The sequence below is a fragment of the Hemiscyllium ocellatum genome, chromosome 8, assembly GCF_020745735.1.
Source record: "Hemiscyllium ocellatum isolate sHemOce1 chromosome 8, sHemOce1.pat.X.cur, whole genome shotgun sequence".
NCBI lineage: Eukaryota > Metazoa > Chordata > Chondrichthyes > Orectolobiformes > Hemiscylliidae > Hemiscyllium > Hemiscyllium ocellatum.
In genome coordinates, this window is record NC_083408.1 from 59,716,903 (window position 1) to 59,743,036 (window position 26,134).

The 26,134-nt window shown below is 38.3% G+C and overlaps 1 protein-coding gene across 4 annotated transcripts in view; it reads right to left on the reverse strand.

The window, feature by feature from the left end:
* mia2 (MIA SH3 domain ER export factor 2) overlaps positions 1-26,134 on the reverse strand; it is a 39,847-nt gene that overhangs the window by 3,003 nt on the left and 10,710 nt on the right. For 2 of the 4 annotated variants that reach the window (XM_060829092.1, XM_060829095.1), the window contains 17 exons: positions 23,641-23,751; positions 23,414-23,485; positions 23,225-23,329; positions 22,309-22,431; positions 22,160-22,226; positions 20,057-20,112; positions 17,755-17,845; positions 12,620-12,758; positions 11,764-11,865; positions 11,622-11,682; positions 10,286-10,321; positions 9,291-9,358; positions 5,622-5,734; positions 4,618-4,746; positions 4,217-4,360; positions 2,871-2,941; positions 2,420-2,648 (listed from right to left, as the gene is read on the reverse strand). In XM_060829092.1, coding sequence (XP_060685075.1) covers positions 2,420-2,648; positions 2,871-2,941; positions 4,217-4,360; positions 4,618-4,746; positions 5,622-5,734; positions 9,291-9,358; positions 10,286-10,321; positions 11,622-11,682; positions 11,764-11,865; positions 12,620-12,758; positions 17,755-17,845; positions 20,057-20,112; positions 22,160-22,226; positions 22,309-22,431; positions 23,225-23,329; positions 23,414-23,485; positions 23,641-23,751 — 1,717 coding nt within the window. Of the gene's footprint in view, positions 1-1,518; positions 1,617-2,419; positions 2,649-2,870; positions 2,942-4,216; positions 4,361-4,617; positions 4,747-5,621; positions 5,735-9,290; positions 9,359-10,285; positions 10,322-11,621; positions 11,683-11,763; positions 11,866-12,619; positions 12,759-17,754; positions 17,846-20,056; positions 20,113-22,159; positions 22,227-22,308; positions 22,432-23,224; positions 23,330-23,413; positions 23,486-23,640; positions 23,752-26,134 lie in introns of those variants that run through there. The other 2 variants (XM_060829093.1, XM_060829094.1) reach the window with 2 other exon arrangements.

Consider the following 26,134-nt stretch of genomic DNA (forward strand, 5'->3'; position numbering starts at 1 on the left):
TATTTATCTCAGGAGGTAGTTTGGTCATATAATAACTTGCTGAAAGCTATAAGCTGATTTTTTAAAAATTTTAAAACAATTCACCTATAGCTCTTAAAAGGGATCAGCATCCCAACAGAATATATGTTTTATTCAAATTGCCCAAATGTACATGGGCAACACAAGAGTTAAACTATAATAAATAAATTCCAATTCAAATTTTTTGGGCAAAGACAATTCCAACATTAAAACCCTCAAAATATGTAGCTTTAGATCCACATTGGCTGTAGCGATATGCCCAAGGATGATCATCATAGTGGTCCAAAATTATCAACAAGCAATGCTAAATTTAACAACAGCCAATTAGGTCAGGTCCTAGACTGTCAGCTGAAATTCATGGCCAAGATAGATAAAGTGGGCCATTTTGCTCTCACAATACGTTCAACTTGATTGCAACTTAAATTAATAGCAGCACTTACTGAATTTAGTTTTGATAAACAAAGTTACAATACTCTAGATTTTAGCAATTTGCTCCATTCAGGAAATAGTTTCCATATGTAATTCTCCATTTTTGTTGGATTGCCTTTAATTTGTCCCTAGGATCCTTACACACCTTTTGATCCACAAACAAAATCTTCCCATGTCTGTGTGGGCTTCCTCTGGGTGCTCCGACTTCCTCCCACAGTCCAAATATGTGGGTGTTAGGTGAATTGGCAGTGTTACATTGCCCGTAGTGTTCAGGGATGTGTAGGTTAGGTGCATTAGTTCAGGGTAAACATAGGATAGGGGGAAATGGGTCTGGGTAGGTTACTCTTCGGAGGGTCGGTGTGGACTTGTTGGACCGAAAGGCCTGTTTCCACACTGTAGGGATTCTATGATTCCAATAACAGGTCCAACTGCCAGCTTTAGGAAGGCGGTCCTCTAATGAAGCACCCAATAAGTCTATAGAAATTTGACACGGAATTCATTTATTTTGTGAACACAGAATTTGTGTTCTACAGCTTTTAATTTGATTCTTTATTTGTTCGAGCATTATTAACTAGGCCAGTATATTTTTTCTTCTCTTCAACTGCTTTGGAGAAGGTGATGGTGAGCTCATTTTTTGAAGTCTGTGACATTTAGAAAAATCCACAGTACTGTTAGAGAGGGAGTTCTAGGATTTTGACTGAGCGACAGTGATTGGATGGTAATTTGTTCCAGGTCAGGATGGTGTGTAATTTGAAACTGAACTTAGATGTTACTTCCATGCATTGCCTATACTTATTCTTCTACATGGTAAAGGTCATGGGTTTTGGAAACTGCTGTTGAAAGAGCCTTGAGTTACACATTATCGCTACTGAGTATCAGTGGTAGAAGGAATGAATGTTTAAAGTAGTTAATAAGGTACCAATCAAGCAAGCTTTCAGTATTGTTGGAAACACACTCATCCAGGAAAGTAGGGAATATTCCATCATTCTCTTAACTTGTGCCTTTATATATGGCAAACAGACTTTGGGGAATCAGGAACGGAGTTACACACCTTAGAATGCTGATTTGCTGTTGTAGCCACAGTATTTATATGGTTAGTGCAGTTCAACTTCTGGTCAATGATAATCCGCAGGATATAGATGGTGGGGGATTCAGCAATGAACATGTCACTGAATGGTAAGGAGAGACAGTTAGATTCTCTATTGCTAGTGACAGTCTTTGTCTGGCAGTTGTGGCATGAATGTTGCTTGCTGTTTAACAGCTTAAGCTTGAATGTTGTCCAGGTCTTAATGCAGATGGACACAAACAGTGCTGAAAAGCTTGCCATCATTAGAGAACATTTCTACTTCTGACTTTATGGATTGAGGAAGATCATTGATGAAGCAAAGATACTTTGTCTTAGGACTGTACCCTGACAAACTCAGCAGTCACATCCTGGAAATAGGATAATTGAGCTCTAGTAAGCACAATCATCATCTTTTTCTGAGGATCCTTGATGATGCACTCAGATTAACTATTACCATGTTGACAAGGGCAATGACTTTACCTCACCTCTGGAATTTAGATGAAGGCCCAATTATCTGTTGCAGGAAAGCATGAGTAAATTGTGGATTAACAAAATTATGGTTATCTCCACTGCACTTTTATCTGGAGGCTCGGGATCATAAATTTCTGTACGTACAGGGGGAAATGTGTCTTGGCTATAATGGAGTTTGTTCTGCCACTCAAGCCTCACCTACAGAAGATGGTTATAGTCATAGAGTCATACAGTATGGAAACAGACCCTTTGGTCCAACTAGTTAACGTCAACCATGTTCCAAAACCAAACTAGTCCCACTTAAATAAAATTAATACAATCATCTAAAGATAGTTCACCTGCTTTTTAGATGATTTTTCAGCACCCGAGATGAATGTTTACAAATAATTTTATTTTATACTGTCACCAAATGGATAAATAGATGAGTATACTTACTTCCCATGGCAGGATGAGGTGGTAAACCAAATGCTCTTAGAGGGATACGTTCTGGAAGACCATAGATTCCAATACGTGGACGAAGTGGAATTCCCCTGGGCAGGAAGTGACCCCGTGGATCAAAAGGTAAGGAAGGTATTTGCTTAGCAGAAGTAGCTGCAAAACCAGGTCTAACTCCAAAGTCAGGTTCAGTAGGAAGGGTTTGGTTTATAGATATACTTGATGTACCCTGCAGAAAAGATCACACTTTATTTAATCTGTAATAATAAATCTAAAAATGAAGTAAAATGAGCTGTGTAATCAAGTTAAAAATACAAAGCTTGTTGGAAGTTGTGGGATTTTCTCAGTTGGATACATGGTTTGTGCTCTTGGTGACATTTAAAAGGTAAGAAGCAATGGGGAGAGAAGAGCATAAAAAGTAAGACAGTAATAATACATGAAGTAGACTTGCATGGACTTGTGTCTGATTCCCTGGAGCAGAATTTGAAATTTCCATGCTACTTTCCAGCGTTGAGCATTCACCTGTTCAAAATGAAAAGTTATGATAAAACTTAATTTATAAATAACTTTATTATATCAGGACAATTACAAATGTAATGGTATCCTCATTGATTTTCTACTCTTTCCTGTGACTAATTTATTTCTCTTTAGTACTAAGAGAAATTAGCAAATTGCAAACACTACACAATACACACCATACATACACATGGAGAGGATAGAAAGTACATTCAGCACCCTATTGTAGCAGTACAATAGTTTGATAAACTTTGATAAAACATGATGTGGAATGATCAAAGCAAGACTGCCATGTGACTGATTGAAAGAACTTAACCTTTCATTTAACTTTTAAGGGATTAGTGAAATGATGAAGGTGTGAACCAACTAACCTTGCCAAATAGGAAAGGTTTAGAAAACAATAAAAAAAACCTATAAAATATGATTATCTTCTTCCCAAAATGAACAAATGGAATGCAAAGATTAAATTTAGAAATTAAATGAGTGCACAAATACCAGAATTAGATTTAGTATTTTACATTTTTAAAAATTAACTAATAAATTTATGATATGGTTTAAACATTAAAGTACATCTTCTTTCACTGTTATTTAGACTTTGTAATGCCTGCATTTTTCAGCCAGTTTGCTCTAATACTTTTTTCATTGGGGGAATGAAGATTGGATTTAAATAAAAGCAAAATATTGCTGATATTGGAAATCTGAAATAAAAACAGAAAATGCTGGAGAAACTCAGATCTTGCAACATTTACAGAGAGAGAAACACAAAAAGTTAACATTGCAAGTCCAATACAAAGAAGTTGTAAAAAGTCAGAAATGTCACGTGGGCTCGAAATGTTAACTCAGTTTGTGTCTCCACAGGTGCTGCCAGACGTGCTGAGTTTCTTCAGCACTGTCAATTCTTATTTCAAATCTCAAGCATCCACCGCACTCTGTTTTTATTTCACTGTTAAGAATCCGTTTGTCAAAGTAATTGTTTAGGCCTATTGAAATTTAAATTTTAGAAGTATTAATGATGGAGAGTTTTTGGATTTTGATCGATTTCAATCATAAATATATTTTCTTCCCACAAATTTCTCAGTTTGTTTATAACTTACTTTATTTCCTCAATTCATTTGTGTTATACTAAAATGATGGCTTCAGTATTATTTTATAACTAGAATAGATAAGTGTAAGTGTGTAATTCTACTGGTTCACATAAACTTCCAGAATATATATCCCTTGTTTGATGCCTGATATTACCCAGATTATAAGACAAAAATTCTTTATAAAATCCTTATATACCTGATGGTATCTCCAAGAGCTTCCGTTCTCTTTCCCACACAGGGGACAGCGAACCACTATCTGACTGCGGACCATGGTGATCAGACAATTGGTCAGAGACTGAATCTGCATTTTCATTTGAGGCATGGACTGATGGACCTTGTGCTATAGACAAAAAGATACACCAAAACGAATTAGAATAAATTTTAGATATTGTGGCTAATAATTCTTAACAAATAAAACACTGTACACACTATAGAATTGCATCTTGTAAATTAATTTGCATTCCAAAACAATTTCTTTACACATATTGTTGTTCACGAGAGTACTTGTACATTTACTTTACTATTCAGAAAGCTAAACAAAAATTACAATTGGAGTGCTCAGTACTTAGTCTGAACTATTATGATGGATAATATTACTTTTGAAATCTGGTCTTCCAGGAAACAAAGGTGAAAACCTTAAAGGTCCATCTATCAATGGAGGTGACAGAAAGCCCACGGAATCAGAGCCAGGTCGACCCACTGGAGAAGAACCATACGGAGAACTTCCTGCAATGCAATACGCAAAGTACTAAACACCGCTAATTTCCATTCATGAAATCAAGAGAGTTCTGGTTTTAATTAAGACGTAGACAAATCAAAACAGTGTAATAAATAAACTAACTCACAGAAGTGACGTCTCTTGAATATACATCAGAAGAATGTACAAATTAGTAGCAGCAGAGGCCATTCAGCCATTTGAGCTTATTCTGCAAGAAGACTGTGGCTTATCTGATTGAGGCTTCACGTCCATTTTTCTGTCTACCTTCAGTACACTTTGACACACTTGTCAATCAACAATCTGAATAAATCAACAGTAGTCAATGGCCTTGCCTCCCATACCCTCTATCACATCAATGCACTCTCATACTCTCCCTCTCTCAGCTAAACTCATTATTTGCTGAGAGTCTCTCTTGCACTCTTGCCCCTCTTTTGTCCCTGTTCTTGCTCAACTCAATCACATTTGCCCTTCCCCTAACACCTATACTCTGACCCCTCACCCACACTCATCACTCTTCTGTCTACCCTCGCACCCCTCGTCCTTGTGCCCTTCCCTAGTCAGTGACTTTCCTCTCATACATCCACTCCTGCACATACACATAATCTCCTTCTCTCTCACACTAACATGTGTTTGTGTTGGGACGTGTAGGTTACTGCTGATTTGAGGGATACAAAAATATTTTTTTCTCAGAACGTCATGAAACTTTGGATTTCCCTTCAAAGAGCAGTGGAGTCAGGGCTGTTGAATATTTTTAAACGGCAGAGTATGAGTAATGACTTATGTATTACTGGAATGTAGGAAAGTTGAGACCACATTTAGATCAGCTTTGAACTTCTCCTAATTTGTAATGTTCACTAGTCCTGAAAAAAAAGTTAAAAGGTACCTCTGTAAGGTGGTACAAGTGTTGAAGAACTTAATAATGCTGGCCTTCCAGGTGCATCATTGACAAGTGGACCTTTCAATGCTATGTCCATTTTGAATTCCGCTTCAGTTATCCTGTAAAATGAAAACATACTTTACACCTAAAGCTGGCACAAAGATCGACTTTTAGTTATTTGAATCAACTTGTCTTAACATGTCCCACACCTCTGTGACAATTGGGGCTTGAACCTGGACCTGGACCTTCTGGCCCAGAGCTAAGACAAGACCCTATGGGATAACTTTTTATTCTAATGTAAAGTCTATTCTTTTCTACATACATCCATTCATCATTTTTAATAACTTAAAAATCACACAACACCAGGTTATAGTCCAACAGATTTATTTGGAAGCACTAGCTTTTGAAGTGCTGCTTCTTCTGATTTTCTGCACCTCCAAATCATTTTTACTATTAGACCATCAAGAGGATTGTAGAGATTAAATGCAGACCCCAAAGAAGTGTTTTAGATCCTACACTAATTTCCACTAAATTGCAAGCAATACTAATCACCACTTGATGACCATGTTTTATACTCTAGAATCTGTAAATAACTTTTTTTGAAGAACTTTCCCTTGGGAGGTTGTAAATACAAAAGAATCACAAGGATGAAACTAAAACGGAGGGAATCATGATCTGAAATGACTGAACAGGCAGACACGATGAGGTGGTGCTGGTGTTGGACTGGAGAAAGTTAAAAATCACAACACCAGGTTATAGTCCAACAGGTTTATTTGGATGTACTAGCTTTCTGAGCAGAGCTCTGACAGATTCTAACATCACATCTCTAATGCATTGTCTGAGCTGAGATGTCATTTTTTAAATTAAACCTTAAGTTATCTCAGGAATGTGACTTGAAAGAAGTTCTGGGATTTTACATATTAAATGAATCAAAACCTGCAACCCATTCTAAAAGATGAAAATCTTAACAGCAATCTAGATTTGTGCAATATAGTGTATCAGTTGCATGACACTGATCTTTTGCTTTAAATTCTGTATCTTATAATCCTGCCCAGTGAGCAGCGCTCCAAAAGCTAATACATCCACATAAACCTGCTAGACTATAACCCGATGTTGTGTGATTTTTAACTTTGAAAAGGCAGAGTCCCTCTTCACTTGCATAAAGGCGGCAGACTGGTGACATAATAGAAATCTTTAAAATTACAATGGAATTAGACAAGACAGAGAAGTGCAAATTTAAGGGTCATAAATATAAATTAGTTACTAATAAAATTACAGAGTGGTGATAATGTGGAACTTGTTACCATGTGAAAATCAATAACAAATATATTAAAAGGTGGGCTAACTAAATACAAAGTGGAAAGGAATCTAAGGAACACATATCCTGATATACTAGTAATAGTAAGATGGGAAGATGCTTGTGCAGAGCATTTATTCCTGCATAGATCAGTTGGGTCACATTTCTGCATTAACTATTGGGGGGCGGGGGTCAGGGGGGTTATTTCAAAGTACTACTTTTAGAACACAAGAAAATGAATAGTCTATTCAGCCCATCAAGCCAGCATTACCATTCAATTAGGTCAAGGCAGGTCTTTAATTTCCACTTTCCCACATTATCTCTCGATCTCTTAATATCTTTCGGCTCCAGACACCTATCAGTCTCTGATTTGAATAAGCCCAATGATTTTGCTTTCACAACCCTCTTGTGGTAAAGAATTCAAAAGATTCACTACTTTGAGTGAAGACATTTCCTATCTGTCTTAAAGAGCCTGGCTGTTAACTTGAGATTACATTGCCTGTTCTAGATTCACCAGTCAAGTTATTAAATAGGGAGTTCAAAGCCCCACACAATATTCCAGGCGAGGTCTTACCAAGCTCAATACACTGCAAAAAGTGTATGTTGTTTAAATCTGTAATTAAATCCCCTGAAATGAATGGAAACATACAGATTGCATTCCTATTACTTGCTACACCTGCCTGCTAGCTTTTAGTGATTTACAGACAAAGACATTCAGCTCCCTTATGACATAGCACTTCCCAAACTCTTACCATTTAAGAAATATTCTTTATGTTCTCTATCAAGTGAATAACTTCATACTTATCTACATTATATTCCATCTGCCATGTTCTAGTCTATTCACTTAGCCTGTCCAAGTCCTCTTGAAGCCCCTTTGCATCCGCTTCAAATCTTTCATTCCCTCCCGTTTGGTGTCATCAGGAAATCTAGAAATATTACAATTGATTCCCACATCCAAATCAGATTGTGAACAGCTGTGGTACCCCAATAGTAACATTCTAAGAATGATCTTTTTATTCCTACTTTCTGTCTGTGAACTAATTCTCAATCGCATGCACTCGAATTTTACTGACTAACTTCCTGTGTGAGAAGTCACCAAAAGCTGGGGACATTTTCCTTTGTTTGTTACAAGAACAGATCTCCTACTTAAGTGTCAGGAAGTAATGTATCCAATGTTTATGATTGTCGTTGTTATGGCAATATGGGAGCAAACACTTTGTGCACAACAGTTTTTTCTGGCAATATATTATTTAAGGATCTTTCAAGTACATGGTCAGCTATAAGTAATGCAATATAATCTGCAGCAATGTGACCCACAGCCAGGAAAAGAATGAACACTGCATCATGTCAGTACATCAATACTGCAAAAAGGGATGAATGAATATACAAATGTTTTCAATATTTAGGATTATGCAAAAAATCCAAAATCTATACTTCTCTCTTCAAAATAACTGGCAAAAACAGCTTTCAAACAAGTATAATGTGATCAAACTATTTTCTTTTCAAGTTTGCCTTCAGGTTTCTGCAGGTGACGGGGGTTGGTTGAACCACTTGGATTCAGTCACCTAGTGGTAGGTAAGGGGTTCTCTGTCTATAATACAGCAGCTCAGACTGCCCCGCACCTCTCAGTGATTATCTGGCTGCAAAAACTTTAACTTTAAAGAAGTTGTAGAGAGCACAGCTCCATTTTAAAGTGCTTGCTTCCTTATTTGCCTCCAATGTAGCCTGCAGTTCCTTTCAAGCCAAAGAACCTCTCATTAGCCCTCCAGTTTCACAGGCCTGATCCCTGTCTTTCACTGGCCACTGAGTGTAATTATCCTCAGGGCAACCACTCAGGTGGTCATTTCCTCTTCAAAGCAAACTTCTGACCCAATTTCAGCTGACTGCTAGGTTCAGAAGCCTGCAGGAAAAATCCTGGAACTACAATTTTGTTTTCTGAAGTAGAACTGACTTAGGAAAGAGAATCTGGAGATACATTTTCGTAGACCTAAAAGGTTTAGGGGAAAAATGTTTTAACTGATGGAATCAGTTTCTATATCCTCTACCCACCAAAATAAAAGGATAAAAACCATAAACTCTGAAGGTACTCTCGGACCCAATAAATTTTCAAATATTGCAGTCGTTTCCTGTCTTGCAAATTCATTTTCAAACAAGATATCTGTTTGTATCCATATGGGTTATAACATTGAAAGTACCTGCAGTAGTAATCTATATTAATTTTTTTTAAAAAAACAGCAACATCTATTTATCAAAACAAATCTCATTTTTGAGCTTGAGATAGCAATATTCATAAACATTAGAGAAATATTGTTATCACATAAAATTAAACAACTCATTTTGGATCATGTTGAAATATTTTGGAACAGATATCAACTTACTTTTGGCGAAGGTGAATGTTCTCTCTCTTAATATTGCCAAGCTCTCGATCTGCTTCACGAGCGGACAGCTACAAATAAAAGTATTTATTCTAAAATGTTCCAAGTATAGATAATGCAAATATTAGCCTTTATTGGTTCTCTATATTCCACTGGGATATTGGCCTCACTGACCAACCCAGATAAGCATGCTAAGTAATTTCACAAGCATGTCACTTCCAACAATGATTTCATACTTTTAATGAGAAATATTATATAGTAGCAATCAAAATAAAATCATAGAACATCTTGTAACTAGGTTCCTAGAATGGGTCATAGATGAAATCTATGCTTTGACCAGCATAGATGAAATCACTTTGATACAGAATAGCTATAATAATTCTCAGAGGCAACAGCATATGGTAAAGCCGCTGGATTATAATCTAAAGGCACCGGCCAATGTCTGGGAACATAGATTTAAATCCTACCTTGGCAACTGGTGGAATTTGAATTTAATCAATAAATCTGGATTTAGCCTCAGTAAGGGACTATCGACTGTCATGAAAGCCATTCGGTTCACTTGTATACTTATAGGCAATTGAATATTTTCCCAAAATAAATAAATTGTCCATGATCAGTTGATTAATTTAACCCTTTTTTCCCTATATAAGGGAATGGTAAAACAGGAAAGGAATTTCAGGAATGTGCTGCACAAAGACATCTACTACACATAACTACCAACTACTCTGAGAAGTTTGCGACAGGAACATTAAATGATAAATGTTGATATATTCAGTTACGATAATTATGCTGGGAGAAAAGGAGGATTAAAAAAAAATGTGACAGCTGGAAAGAAAGTACAAAAGAATAAAGAAACTTGCATTGATCTAACATCTTTCACAAACCCAAGATGTCACACGTCAGCTTACAACCAATGCAAAATATTTAAATTGTATCAGACAAACTGATACATCTGAAATTTAAACAATCAGTACCGCCATCTTGCATCCAAAACTCACCCAATTATCATGTGCTTTCTTTTCATGAGATACAATCTGTAAACACAAATGAAATTGTTTAATTGAAGTCTGTTCAACAAAATGATGAAGCCCTAAGTGACAACATGATTATATCCATTGACATTAACAGGTAAGATTTCATAAACTTCAATTTAACAAGCAAAACATTGAATATTATGTCTTTGCTTTTGATAATAGGAAAATCATGTACATTTTTAATGCACAGTTCACATTAATATAGCACCTTAAACATAGAAAAAGTATCTCAAATATCTTTCAGAAGTGTAATCAGATTAGTCAATATCAAGCCAAAGAATGAGTATTAGGTGGAATGGGAGGGGATGTGTTGTTTAAAGTGTGTCAAGTGTGTGTGAGGCAAGTAGGACAGGCATAGAGAATCTGAAACTAAATTATACAGAATAGGTACAAAATGACTGAAGGCATGGGCTGAATGGAAGGTGGAGTCAGGAGGGTGGTGGAAGAAGGATGTACATGACCAAAGTTGGAGGAATAGAGTTCAAGCAGAGGTAGAAAATGTTACAGTTATAGAGACTACAAAACCAGAACAGGTTTTAAACATTAGAAACTATAAAAATCAGTTAGCACTAGTGTAATGGATAACTGAGATTTGAGCTGAATATTCCTTGCAAGAACGAGAACAAACATCAGGACCATCTACCTTGCAAAGTGCAGTGTGGACTCATGCACCAAAACTGAGGTTCACTGACCTTACAACTCTCAAAGATGGAGAACCATCTCAGGTTGTTCAGCTTGAATAGAACAACAGTTGATCATAGAAGTAAAACAGAGACTCTGCAAAACAACAGTACTTCTTCCCAATCTTTAAAAATCTTAAAAATGGCTTTTACCAGCCAGACTATCATTGTGGGGATGGAGGGAAAGCGCTCTCTTCAACTGCAGGAAGAGTCTGAAGATTTGTCTGGAATGTTGGTACCTGGCAATGCCATCTGAGGGACTATTCCAAATGACCTAATGGTTTTAAATGAGCCCGAATGCTTGGCTACCAACAGGCAGCCAAACACCTGATCCAATCTCAGCAAAACAACCAAGAGAATGAGAAACAGCACTTCAGCCAGTCTCTCCTGCTTTGGCTTCTACCTTGGCACAAACCAAGAATCTATTCCTTTGTGCAACATAGGATATAGCCAGCAGGCTTTTGGATGAACTGGAATTATAAAGAATACAGAATGGGATTAATTATAAATATGTGCTGAGGGCTTTAGAAGCAGGGGATCTTAATGGTGGTACATTATTGAAGATTTTTAAAAAAAAACTGAAACTAATGAAAATTGATCAATAATTTTGTTTTACGTACTTGATTTTTATACGACTGTATAGTTTTAACTAATTCTTCTTCAAGATCTTTAGCACGTTGCCTGAAAAGAAAGCAAGAACTGTATTGGTATGGGAAATAAACTGAAATGAGGTATTAAATAACAACTGAAAATGCCAATTACCTATAAATACTGAGTTCCTCAGTTGCTTGATTAATCTTTTCATCGACTTCAGAAAGCTTCTCTTCCTTCTGTAGACGCTGATGCTCCTCTAATGTCAGATTTCTATGTACAATGCAACCCAAAACAATCATGAGAAATTATTCACAGGCTTACAACCTTCTACCGGTTCATTTAAGAATAAAAACAATTACAAATGCCTCACGGTGATGGCTTAGTGCGATCAGTAGCTGCGTTAATATTTTGGAATTTATTGATTTAGGAATTTTCATTGGGGATTTTCAGTTTCTGAAAGGGTTTATATTAAGTGTAAGGAAACGGTGTCTCTCTAAGTATCAACTCTAACCAGACAACATCAGGATATTTAGTAGATGAAAAACAGAACTTTACAGATTGAATATTGCCTCCTAAATTATAACGGGCTAGAAAGCACTGATGACAACTGGACTTGCGTTCTTACGAAAACAAAATTCAAACATAAATTGTTGAAGAATAACTCGATTAACTTCCATTTTTAATCAGCATTTTCTTATTTTCCACACCTCAATTGACCAGACATGATCTCATTACATGAAGAAACAACTTTTATCAGGCCATAACTATTGTTGTTGAACATACATGCTTGTGAATAGAAAGCAATGTTTCCTCATGTTTTTCCCCTCACATTAATAAATGATCTGGATTTCACCTTATTCCCCCTCTCTTCTCAAAGTTAAGATCAGGACCAAGTGTAAGCATCAAAATCAGCATCATATTACTAAATACAACCAAATTTTCTGAGACTAATTGATACCCAAATGTAACTATATTTCTACATGACTCATTTTCATTTAAATTCTACCTGAATCATACTATGTACCTTTGAAGTTCCATCTCTTTCTCATGGTATAATTCTGTCATGATCTTTAACTTCTGCTGAATGGTCTTGTATTCAGTCTCAAACTGAGTTGTCTCATTTTGTATAGAAGTATGTTCTAATTGAAGTTTTTCAATTCGCTCTGCCAAATGGAAAGAAAAAGCTTCCTGATGACATTATAAGTTCAGTTGTATTTTGTTTGACAGCAGCCATAACACAAAATAGTCACAGAAGAGAATTTTCAGGAGAATTATGGATTAGGAAAAATATTAAGCATAGGAAGAGTGAAGGTATTAACAAAAAGAAACACAATGTAAAATAGCATACCATGTGCCAATGTAAGCACATTGAAACTAGAAATTTGTATTTTGGAAACGTGCAGAGAGACTGCTAGCAAAGGGACAGTAAAGCAACAGTACATGGCATCCAAGTGAAACTGGTTGTTTGTTGAAAGACGACGAGCCAGAGAACAATAACATTTTAAAATCACAGAAACAGGCCATTCACTGACTCTTTGCTATAACAAGAATAATCCAATTGTCTTAACATTCTATCCATGCTTCATGTGTTTAATCATTTCTCTCATAAAACACACAGGTTTCTGCCTCAACTACTACCCGTGGCAAAAGTTATATACTCCAATAGCTCTTGGAAATTTCTACTAACTTTTTCCAAATTAGAATCTAACTTAAAGTGATGATCCAAATCATTGACACTCCACCGGTCAAAAACAATATTTTCTCAGTCACCATAACTCAAACGTTCATTATTTTAATTAGTTCGATTAAATATCTTCATAGAAATGGGGAAACCGTCTCAGTACATCAAGTTCCTCCTCACTCCTGGTCCCATTATTTTCACTGTGCACTACCTCTTGCTCTAAAGTCCTTCTGTAAGGCACAGAACCGTTTAACCAATGAGAGAACTTACACTTTTTTGCTCTATGTCTCTATTTATAAAACTCAAAATGCTATTGGCCTTTATGGCTCCTCAATTTATTTTAGCGCTTTAATTTCTCTGTTCCTCACAACGTTCACTATTTTTTCTACTAAGTGTTTCCGTCTTTCAGGGATCACTGGAGTCAGGGAGGGTCCCAGAGAACTGAAAAATGGCTAATGCAGAACCCTTGTTTAAGAGGTGAAGGAGGCACAAGATGGCAAATTAGAGGCCAGTTAGCCTGACCTCAGTTGTTATTAAGATTTTAGAGTCCATTATTGAGGATAAAATTGCAGAGTACTTGGAACTGCATGGTAAAATTGGGCTGATTCAGATTGGCTTTGTCACGCCTGACAAACCTGTAAGATTTAGAGTCATAGAGATGTCCAGCACGGAAACAGACCCTTCGGTCCAATATCTGTGCTGATCAGATATTCCAACCCAATCTAGTCCGACCTGCCAGCACCTGGCCCATATCCCTCCAAACCCTTCCTATTCATATACCTATCCAGATGCCTTTTAAATGTTGCAATTGTACTAGCCTCCACTACTTCCTCTGGTAGCTCATTCCATACACGTAGAAATGGAAATCTTGAAAAATGATAGAGGGAAAGGGAATAGGCTGTCAGTGCAGGAATCCTCTGGGGTCATTCCCCTCAATAATAAGTATACCGCTTTGGACACTTTTGTTTTTGGAGATGTAGGGGGTTTACCTACCAGGGGAAAACCACAGCAGCCACATCTGCAGCACTAATCTGGCTCTGTGGCTCAGAAGGGAAGCGGGGGGCATACGAGAGTGATAGTGATAGGAGATTCAACGGTGAGAGGAATAGCACAGGACCACAGAATCTCCTGTCAAGACTCCCAGATGGTACGTTGCCTCCTGGGAGCCAGGGTCAGAGATGTCTCGGACTGAGTCTACAGGATTCTTAAGGGGGAACGTGAGCAGCCGGAAGTCGTGGTACACATCGGTACCAATGACATAGCTAGGAAAAGGGATGAGGACCTGAAAAGTGAATATAGGGAGTTATGTTGGAAGCTAAAACGGCAGGACGAGAAGAGGAGTAATCTCAAGATTGCTACCAGTGCCATGGACTAGTAAGGCTGGGAACAGAGAGCGAGTGCAGCTGAACACGTGGCTGCAGAGCTGGTGTAGGAGGGTGGGATTGCGATATTTGGATCGTTGGGATATCTTCAGGGGAAAATGCGACCTGTACAAGGAGGATAGGTTGCACCTGAACTAGAGGGACACCAATATCCTGGGCGGGAAATTTGCTAGCGCACTTTGGGAAGGTTAAAACTAGTTTGGCAAGCGGATTGGAACCAGAGCTAGGGATCAGAGGATGGAGTATCTGGTGAACATGCAGAATCAATATGCGGAGAGTCTGAGAGGAAGGATAGATAATTGATAGAGCAAAGTCACAGTCAGTGTGATGGGTTGAAGTCTGTCAATTTTAAGGCAAGAAGTGGCAGGAATAAGTGTGATAAACTTGGAGCATGGTTCAGTACTTGGAGCTACAATGCTGTAGCCATAATGGAGACTTGGATATCACGGGGGCAGGAGTGGTTGTTGGATGTCCAGGGGTTTAGGTATTTCAAAAGGAATAAGGAGAGAAGTTAAAGTGTGGGGGAGTGGCATTGCTAATCAGTTTTGCATAATAGCTGCAGAAAGGGAGGTTGTCAAAGGGGGTTTGTCTACTGAGTCATTATAGGTGGGAAAGAGCAGTTACTTTATTGGGAGCTTTCTATAGAACCCCCCAATAGTAACAGAGACACAGAGGAGCAGATTGGGAGGCAGTTTTGGAAATGTGCAGAAGTAACAGAGTTGTCGTCATGGGTGACTTCAACTTCCATAATATTGATTGGAACCTCCTTACGGTCAATAGTTTGGATGGAGCAGACTTTGTCAGGTGTGCCAAGAAAAGGTTCCTGACTCAATATGTAGATGGGCCGACTAGAGGGGAGGCCACATTGGATCTGGTGCTTGGCAACAAACCAGATCTGGTGTGAGATCTCTTGGTGGGTCAGCATTTCGGTGATAGCGATCATAACTGCCTGACCTTTACTATAATCATGGAGAGGGACAGGTGCAGACGGGATGGGAAAATATTTAACTGGGGGAGGGGGAGTTACAGGGAAATGCATGACAGAAATGTGGAGGTTGTTTAGGGAGCACTTGCTGCAAGTACTAAATAGGTTTGTTCCACTGAGGCAAGGAAGGGATGATAGGGTGAAAAACCTTGGATGACAAGAGATGTGGAACATCTAGTCAAGAGGAAGAAGGAAACTTAAGGTTGAGGAGGCAAGGATCAGACAGGGCGCGAGAGGGTTACAAGGTAGCCAACAAGGAACTGAAGAATGGAATTAGGAGAGCGAGAAGGGGGTATGAAAAAGCCTTGGTGGGTAGGATTAACGAAAACCCTAAGGCGTTCTACATTTATGTGAGGAACAAGAGGATGGCCACAGTGAGGGTAGGGCCAATCAAGGAAAGTAGAGGGAACAGAGAGCGAATGCAGCTGAACACGTGGCTGCAGAGCTGGTGTAGGAGGGTGGGATTGAGTCAGAGGAGGTAGGGGAGGTCCTTAATGAATACTTGCTTCAGTATTCAAATAGGAGAGGGACCTTATCATTTGTGAGAACGTTGTGAAACAAGCTGACGTTAAGAAGGATGAGCTAGAAATTTTAAAAAACATGAGAATAGATAAGATCCCTGGGACAGACAGGAGATACCAAAGGTTACTATAGGATGCGACGAGAGAGACTGCTGCGCCTTTGGCAATGATCTTTGTGTCCTCACTGTCCACTTCAGTACTGCCAGATTGTTGGAGGGTGGCAAATGTTATTCCCTTGTTCAAGAAAGGGAATAGGGATAAGCGATTTTAGAGAAGATGTGTAGCTCAGCTTGAGGTTCAACGACCTGGAATTGGGATAACTCCGGGAATTACAGACCAGTCAGTCTTACATTGGTCGTGGGCAAATTACTGGAGAGGATTCTTACAGATAAAATTTATGATTATTTGGAAAAGCATAGCTTGATTAGAGATAGTTAGCATGGCTTTGTGAGGGCCTTATTGAATGCTTTGAGGATGTGACAAAATGCATTGATGAAGGTGGAGCAGTGGATATTGTGTATATGTATTTAGCAAGGCGTTTGAGAAGGTTTCCCATGGTAGGCTCATTCAGAAAGTAAGGAGGCATGGGATACAGGGAAACCTGTCTGTCTGGATATAGAATTGGCTTGCCCATAGAAGACAGAGAGAGTAGTACTTGATGGAAAATACTTAGCCTAGAGCTTGGTGACCAGTGGTGCTCTGCAGGAATCTGTCCTGTCCTCTCTGTGATTTTTATAAATGAATTGGATGAGGAAGTGGAGGGTGGGTTCGTAAGCTTGCCAATGACATGAAAGTTGTTGGGAGTGATAGATAGTATGGAGGGCTGTTGTAGGTTGCAACGGGACATTGACAGGATGCAGAACTGGGCTAATAAGTGGCAGATGGAGTTCAACCTGGAAAAGTGTGAACGGATTCATTTTGGAAGGTCAAATGTGAATGCAGATTAGAGGGTTAAAGGCAGGATTCTTTGCAGTGTGGAGAAATAAAGGGGTCTGGGGGTCCATATCCACAGATCTCTCAAAAGTTGCCACCCAAGTTGAAAAGGTTGTTAAGAAGGCATATCATCAGCAGGGGAACTGAGCTTAAGAGCCGCAAGGCTATGCTGCAGGTCAATAAACCTCTGGTTAGACCACACCTGGAATATTGTGTTCAGTTCTGGTCACCTCATTATAGGAAGGATTTGGAAGCATTAGAGAGGGTGCAGAGGAGGGTGTGTGGAATGCACTGCCAGCAGTGGTAGTAGGGTCAGATACTTGAGGAACATTTAAGCGATACTTGGATAGGCACATGGATGATAGGAAAATGAAGAGCATATAGGTTAGTTTAGCCTTAGAGTAGGATAAAAGGTCAACACAACATAGAGGGGTGAATGGCTTGTACTGTGCTATGTACTAAACCTCGAATGGGGGAAACCTCAAACTGGTTATAAGGAAATAAAAATGTTGCTTAAGAAAATTCCTCAAATAAAAACCAAACACTGGAATGGAACTTTCCAACCATGTACCGATGTGTCTGTTTTTCAGAAGCAGATTGCATGATATAGTAATATTCTACAATGAATAGATGAAAGTCTCAAGTTCTTGTATTTACCCATCAGCTCTTGCTTGGCTTTGATTTCATCAGATAACTTGCTGTAAATCTGATTTCTTTCATCTTCCGCTGACTTCAAATCAGCATTTAACTAAAAGAGATTTAAAAGTATTTCAAAACAATAGTTACAAACATCACATTGCCACAATGGAGTTTTAAAGCTTATCTTATTTTAAGTGGCTAATTTCTGGCAAATCGGTATCAGCAAATTATATTGGGAGAATTTTCATTCTCACGGGCCTGATGAGCTGAATGGTGGTCTCCTGTGCTTGATCAATTACTTTAGGTATATTTTTTATATTCATTCTTGAAATGACAGTGTGACCATAAAGGCTAGCAGCTATTGCCCATTCTAGACTGTCCTTATTCAGATGATGATCAGACATCACTTTGAATCACTGCAGTCGGATGAGATTTGCCACAGGTTTTTGACACAGTGGAAGAAATTAAAGTGAGATTTTTCCAACTCAGGATGGTAAGTGGAAGGGACACCTACAGGTGATGAATTCCCCATATTTCTTCTGGGTGATCAAGATCACATGTTTTGAAGGCACAGTTAAAGGAGCTTTGGTGAGCTCATTTTGTAGATAGTACACACACTGCTGCCACAGTACTCTGGTGGTGAAGGGAATGAAGTTTGAGGTGCTGAATGGGTGCGAATCAAGTGGGCTGCTTTGTTTCAGATGGTATGTGTGTGTTTTTTCTGATTACTGCTGGTGCTTCAAGGCAATTTAACAGTATTCCATCACATTCCCAACTTGTGCCTTGCGGATGGTGGACAGATTTGGACAGTCCCACACCCCCCACCTTACTAGTTTAAATCCTCCCGAGCAGCTCAAGCAACTCTCCTTGCCAGTATATTAGTCCCCTTCCAATTTAGGTGAAATTCGTCCTTCTTGTACAGGTCACTTCTACCCCAAAAGAGATTCCATTGATCCAAAAATGCAAATCCTTCTCCCATACACCAGCTCCTCAGCCATGCATTCATTTGCTCTATCCTCCTATTCCTACCCTCACTAGCTCGTAGCATCGGGAATAATCCAGATATTACTACTCTCGAAGACCTCCTTTTTAAATTCCTGCCTAACTCTCTGAAATCCCCCTTCAGAATCTCAACCTTTTCCCTTCCCATGTTGTTGGTTCCAATGTGTACAATGACCTCCTGCTGGCCCCTCTCCCCCGTGAGGACATTTTGCACTCTCTCGGAGACATCCTTGATCCTGGCACAAAGGACGCAACACACCATTCTGACTTTTCGCTGCTGGCCACAGAAACGTCTGTCTGTACCTCAGACTAGAAAGTCCCCAACACAACTGATCTCTTGGAACACAACATACCCCTCGTTGCATTAGAGCCAGTCTCAATACCAGAAACGTAGCTGTTTGTGCTACGTTCCCCTGAGAATCCATCACCCCCTACGTTTTCCAAAACAGCATACCTGTTTGAAATGGGGATAGCCACAGAAGACACCTGGACTAACTGCCTACACTCTTATCTTTCTTGAATTTAAGCATAGGGGCTTTGGGGTGGGGAGGGGACCTTGCTGCTGATTGACTTGTTGCTCTTGGAAGACAGATCATTCCCCACTTGCTCCTGATTCTGCGCAGAGCCTGCTGCTGGCCTGTCAAGTGCCTGAATGGAACAAAATGTGGCAAACCTTCCTGAAAAGCTGTGCTCAGGGCTCTTGCAACACTTCAGCCAGTGGCAGAGACCCTTTACATCTCCACAAGATTTCACTCTGCTTCCGTTTGTGTAAAATTGTGGTTCGGTGATATATCGAAGACAATGTTTTTTATATATTAAAAATACTTTATAAATTAACTAGGGACAAGAAAGGGCTAAGCTAAGTTATGCGAATTTTCTTTTCCATGTTTTGTTGAATGGAAGCAGCAGTGCAGTAGCACTCCAGTTCATTTCTCCAAAATACAGCACAGAACAACCTTGATTGTCTGAACAAGATGGGCGGGGAGTATTTTGTTTGGATAGTTGAGAGTTCAGATAGCAGATGACGTTTTTACAGGATAACTGAAGTTCGGCTAACTGAGGTTGTTCTGTATATTGAACAAACAGTCAATGGTACCAGCTGTTTCATTTTTCCACGAGAATCACTATCTCTCCAGTAGTACAAAGAATATTAGGATATGTTGGCATACTGTAAAACTTAACAGGCTTAATCACACATTTCAAAGCAAGTACATTATGTGGAGCATCAGAAAGATCGAATATTGCCCAGGAATATCTTATTAGAAAGTATGAAAACAAGTGACATAGCATAGAGATTATACCGCAAACTGTAACTTACCTTCGCAAAATAAATCAATTTTTCAATTTTTTCCTTTTGTTGTTCTTCTGACATTTCTAATACACAAAAAAAAACATGTTTTAGACAAACAAGTTAGCCTTCAGAGAATCCAAAACTTAGGATAAAAAGGGCCATGAAATTTAACACCAATCAACCTGGAAGCACACATGCTAAGTGAAAGTGTGACATGTTAGTGGAAAGGTCCTTAACCAGAATTAGTTGATCCAGCTCCTTCAATCAGAACTTAGGACAGTGTTCAAAAGATAAAAATGATATAACTTTATTCTATTCAGCAGTACTATTCAGAATCTGGCCCTTGAGTCATCTGTGGCCTGAATGTGGCTTTGCTGTAGCCTTTCACTGAGCTATCAGCTTGCTGCCATTAATCTGCTCACTAATTCTCCTACTCACTACCATCCTCATGTTTAGTGCCCTTCCTATACTCGCCTTCCCTGTCTTCTTTACTCACCACTTCCCTCACAAATTTCCCACGAGCTGCCTGTGCCACTTTCTCCTTCCCTCCCACTTGCACTTCCTTGCTTTTGTTATCCATCTCTTAAGCCCTTGCTCACAACGGTTCAGAGAGGGAAGCAGCACGCCAAAGGGTCAGTGAGGGAAATGGTAAGCTGATGGTTCAGCAAACAGGAGAATGGAGTGAGTAAGATCAGTGTGGAGTGCAGTGGCAAGTGAGAGGGTTAGCAAGGAGAAGGAAAGCAGTGGGCAAAAGAGGGTTGTGTAAGTAGTTATTAAATATGAGTTATTAAAGTGTTGAAGTGTTTTTTATGACACACGTTGTATATAACAAGATTTTTTTTTGGAAGAAGTAAATCACAATTAATCCTTATGTATTTTTAAACTCTACTTTGGAGGTCTGTTCAAACTCCCAAAACTTCTCCCTATTTTTCCAGTCAATATCACTGCTTCCGAATAAGGACATATGTAGGAAAGCACCTGAACTTCAGCAAGAGATTTGCATCATTTGTATTAAAACAAACAAACAAACAAACAAACTTATTAATTGATGCTCTAAGCAAATAACACTACAAAAGAAATAAAACAGCTAAACAATTATTACCCCATATTTTGAGAAATAGCTACTTTCAATGAATGGCTGGGGGTTTAGTACCAGGGTAATTTCTGAATTATCAGAACAATCTCAACAATAAAGAAATTCTGCAGATTTTTGAGGAGCCCACAATAAGGGTAATGCTGTTGACGTGATTACATGGACTTTCAAAAGGTATTCAATACAGTAGTATACAGAGTTGTGAGAAAAAGTATAGCTTGTGGAGTAAAGGGACAATAGCAATGTGGATACAAAATCAGTTGAAGGAAAGGAAGACAGAGTTAAAGGATATTTTTCAGGCTGGAGGAAGGTTTGAGGTGGCATTCCCCAAGGGTCAGGTTACAGAACCATTTATGTTCCTGCTTTATGTTAATATATCTCTTGATGTGCTGAAGTCAATACCCAAGTTTGCAATGGTACAGAAGTTGGAAACATTGTAAACTGTGAGGGTGGTGTAATGCTACAAAACAACATGGACAAGTTGGTGAACTAGGCAGATGGGTGGGTAGCAAATAAAATTCAATGAAGATACATATGAAGTAATTCATTTGGTATAAATAACAAAAAGGATACATTATAAAGAGGGCACTATAGTAAAAGATGTGCAGGAGCAGAGAGAGATTTATGAGCATAAGTCACTAAAGATGGCAGAACTAGTACAGTGAGATGTGGAGAAATATTTTCCAAAGTGTTGTGAATCTTTGGAAGGCTCTAACTTGAGAGCTACAGATGCACCATCATTGAAAATATTTAAACTGGAGATAGGCTGATTTTCTCTGCCTCCCTTGATTACCTGAGAAATCAAAGTTCTAAGTCTGAATGGCAGATCAGGCTTGAATGGGCTGTATGGTCTTCTGTTCTTTTTTTTTAAATCTTCTTTTTCCAGACTATTATTGGTACCAGCAAACACACCAACAACTAGATTTAGCTTTTCTTTTTAAAAAAACCTCTTCAATTAGACCTAATATTAATTCACTGAATCACTAGCTAAGCGCTCCCCACTTTCAGGTTTAGATCCATTTTGCCCTAGCTTTTACCTTCAGCAGGACTTTCCTCCTCAGACACATTCCATAATTTCATCTTTAGAAGGCAGCTTGTCAGAGTCTGTAAATAAAGAAAAACCAGAAATGAATATTTTTAAGAACTGCTTGCATTATTACTTGATTTAATAGGAACAAGACCTTACCTTCACCTCATTCTCTTTACTTGCAAAAACTCTCCGAATATCCTTCTGTGTCTTCTCGCATAATTTAATTTGTTCAGAACGTTCACTGTACCGCTCCTCCCATCCTTCTGATTCTTGCAATAGCTACAGAATACAATTATGAGAATGGCTTGTAAGACACCCGCTACATAGTGGGGTATAATCAATACATTCAAAACATTTGATCCTATCAAGAACCTGCATCTCAGTTATAACAAATACAATTATCCACTTAGTTATAAAATAGAATATAAAAGTGAACTAGCATCCAGATCCACAAGTCCAGCACAAAACTGCACAAAGGCTTAAAAAATTGAACTGAGAAGAAATAAAATATACAGTGACAAACTGTTATTAGACAATGCTGGAAAGAAAACATTGTAACTTTTGATATTCAAAAATACAATCTAGTGAACTTAGTTACAAATGAATAGCCATGATTATACAAAATAAATTCCGAATCTTAAATCAGGACACTTATCAAAAACTGGAAATTGAAAACTAGGCACTGTCCTATGGAAAGGGAGAAAGAAAACGGTTTGCAAAAGTTAACTTCAATATCTCTTAGCTATTAGATGCTGCATAAGATGGTGAGAAGCTTGGAGAACGCTTCATTGGTTCTCATTTTGTATGAAACACAGTTTATGCTGCAAGATGGTCAAAGAAATAAAAATATTACAACATAAAAGGGTAAAAAATATTCAAACAAATCATACTAAACCTTCTTTAATTATTATTAAACTTATCTCTAGTTAATCATCATTAGATTATCACTGCCATAGCTCATTGTTATTCTATACACAATATCAGTTAGCATCCTTGAAGAAATGAAGGTCAAACAGATACATTTTATACTTTGCAGGATATAAAATGTTTGAGTGAAATATTTCAGCCATACCTGTTCTTTGCTTTGTTTAAGATGATAATTCTCTTCTTGCGCAGTTTGGAAGGATTCCTGATGCTTGGAGTTGTTAATCTGAATTGCTTTTAATTCATTTGTAGTCTTAAAATACAAACAGACATTGAATTATTTTCTGTCTCATTGTAAACAAATCAGCATTACTCAATCGTGTGTTGTATGCCTTACCTCTTCAATTTGGACTTGAAGGTTCTGTGCTTCATTTTCTAGGGTAGTTAAATTTGCTCTGATTTCTGTAATCTGCAATCAGTAAACTTGCAATTAAAACTAGAGAGGACCTATACTTCCAGCTTTCTTCATACATTTAACAACACTTTTATGCAGCTGTTAGCTAGTTATAATAGTTAACAATAGATTAAAATAAAAAAAAGTGGAACTGCTCAGTTACTACATACCAAATTGCTGCACTGGGATCTGGTTTGCTTTTCTTCTTCTAGGTCCTGTGTGAGCTGATCAATGGTTTGTCTAAGATTGCCATTTGACTTATCCAACTTAGCATATGCGTCCTAAGAAAAAGTTTTACAAATGAAGTGATCTTAAACACCATCTCACCTGGACAGAAAAATTCAACTGCGAAAAAAAAACTTAGCCCCTCAAAGCTATTTTAACACCCTTTTGCCACCATCTGAAATCAAGAATAAGGACATTTTAACCTAATTTAGAAAAGCATAAAAACTCTAATTGGATCAGATTTTCTTTTGATGTAGCAAGATTGCAACCTTCTTCTTCCCCTCATACAAACATCCAACACATAAAACGGAGTCTGTTCTAAGCTGGATCAGCAGTTGTAAAATTAATTTTATAAAATGGCAACAGGGAAGACTGATTATTTTAAAATCCCCATATTAAAAATCTGCACTTGATGCTGGAATTCCTAATCAAATATTTGAAATTACAAACTAATCACGGTCAACTCCCACTTTATATCTTTCTCTTTGATAATTATTGGTATGGTCTGAAATACATGATTCTTGAAAAAGGGAATTAGTTGGCAGTAAATAGTTCAATTGTGAAATGAGAAACACAAAGGAAAAAAAAATTAAGTAGTCAGAAGGGTGTGATAATGTTAAATATGCAAAACAATCTAAGAGATATACTTCAAATTATGATCAAGTCAGAATGTTTGGTTTAGAACACTGTAGTGGTGAGCATAATGAAAGCTGTTTAATGCTAATATTACACTGAAGGGAAAGAGCTGCATCACTGATGACAAAAGTTGACATTGTCAACACAGTTATTGAAAGGCATCACTGGGATGCAATAACATCTGTGAACATGCTGATTATAAAATATCTAAAGAACTGGGTTCTGGAGGGCTCTAATAATGTAATTATAATGTTCCTACCACTGGGTTAGAAGAATTGGGCTCAAGTCCCATCTACACCAATGCTGTGCCATAACATATCTGAACAGGCTGATTTAAAAAAAAACGAGCTGGTTCGTAAGGGCAGTGATAGTATCCCTATCTCTGAATCAGATGGCCTGAATTCAAGTCCCACCTACTCCAGAGCTGTACAATAACATCTTCAAGCAGGGTTATTAGTAAATATCTACATGAAATTAATCTTTGTAGATCAAAATAAATCAATAGTCACACAAAAAAGAAAAATTAGGGTACTTGTGGCACAGTGGTAGTAGACTAAGATCAATTCCCACCCGCTCCAGAGGCATATCATTAAATATCTGCACAAGATTCAGTAACAATATCTATAAACTAGGATAGAATTTCTAACGTTGGGCTAAGTTTGGAAAATGAAAACTGGGTTATTAACTGGGCATTGAGGGGGCTGGGGTGCATTATCTCCCCCTCCAACACTATTTTGCTTTCGTCCCCTTTTTTTTTTCCTGTTATTTTTACAGAGTCCCTCGTGGTAGTTCACTGGTGATTGGCTAGTTTGGTGGTGGGTTTCTTTATTTCAGAAAAAGAGAGTTGGTGCTTTTGTTGTGCTGTGGGAGTGTCTCTACCTTTGAGCCAAAAATCCCGAGTTCCCTCATTACACATCTGACCAGGCTGATTATAAATATCTACAGCTAGGGAAGACTTGTGAGACAAAGTGGGGGTGTTGCAGCCTCTAGGCCAGAAGACCCAGATTCAAGTTCAACCTGCTCCAAAAGTGTGTAATTACATGCCTGAATGAGCTGATTAGAAAATGCCTTTAAAAACAGCTGGATTCTAAAGTGGCCACTGTGGGATCTGGGATATATTAGCTCCCCCCCTATCCAACAGTATTTTGATTTAGTTTCCCAACACCTACCCCCCCCCCCCCTCAGATTTACCCCTGTTTTCAGTTTTTGATTAATAATACAATATTCTTGGCGGGTAGTTTGTTTTTTTTCCTTAATCTGGTTGTTTGATTTATTTAAAAAGATAGAGCTGAGTTGTTCTCTCGTGGAATTGGCTTCTGGATGAAGAAAGAATAGAGAAGAGAATAATTAAACTGGTATTTGAGTTAAACTATAAATTTACAATGAAGCTTTTGTAAATCTCTGAAAAGTCTTCTACTGTTTAATTCAAAACATGGATGTTGATCTGTTAAACACACACTGCCCTCTTTGGAAAGTCTCAAATGCTCAACTAGGCAACACCACGTCTTCCACAGGATCCCTCCGGGGGAAAAAATTCCACCATTCCTCCCCTACCCTCAAGTCACCAACCAATCAGGGTTATGCAGCTGTCATTGGAAGTGTAGTTGCTGACAATGCACACTGGAAGATCTCTAGCATTGACGAGGAATCCAGGCTACTTGAGAGTGACGGTGAGAGGAGTTCACTTGGTGGGGTTACTAACAGGAGGGTAGCTCTGTGGAACACCCTGATATTGGGTATCTTGATCAGGTTGTGTCTTTTCTTTCACTGGCAGCGCCATTAATACCTTGCTAGTGTTCACAA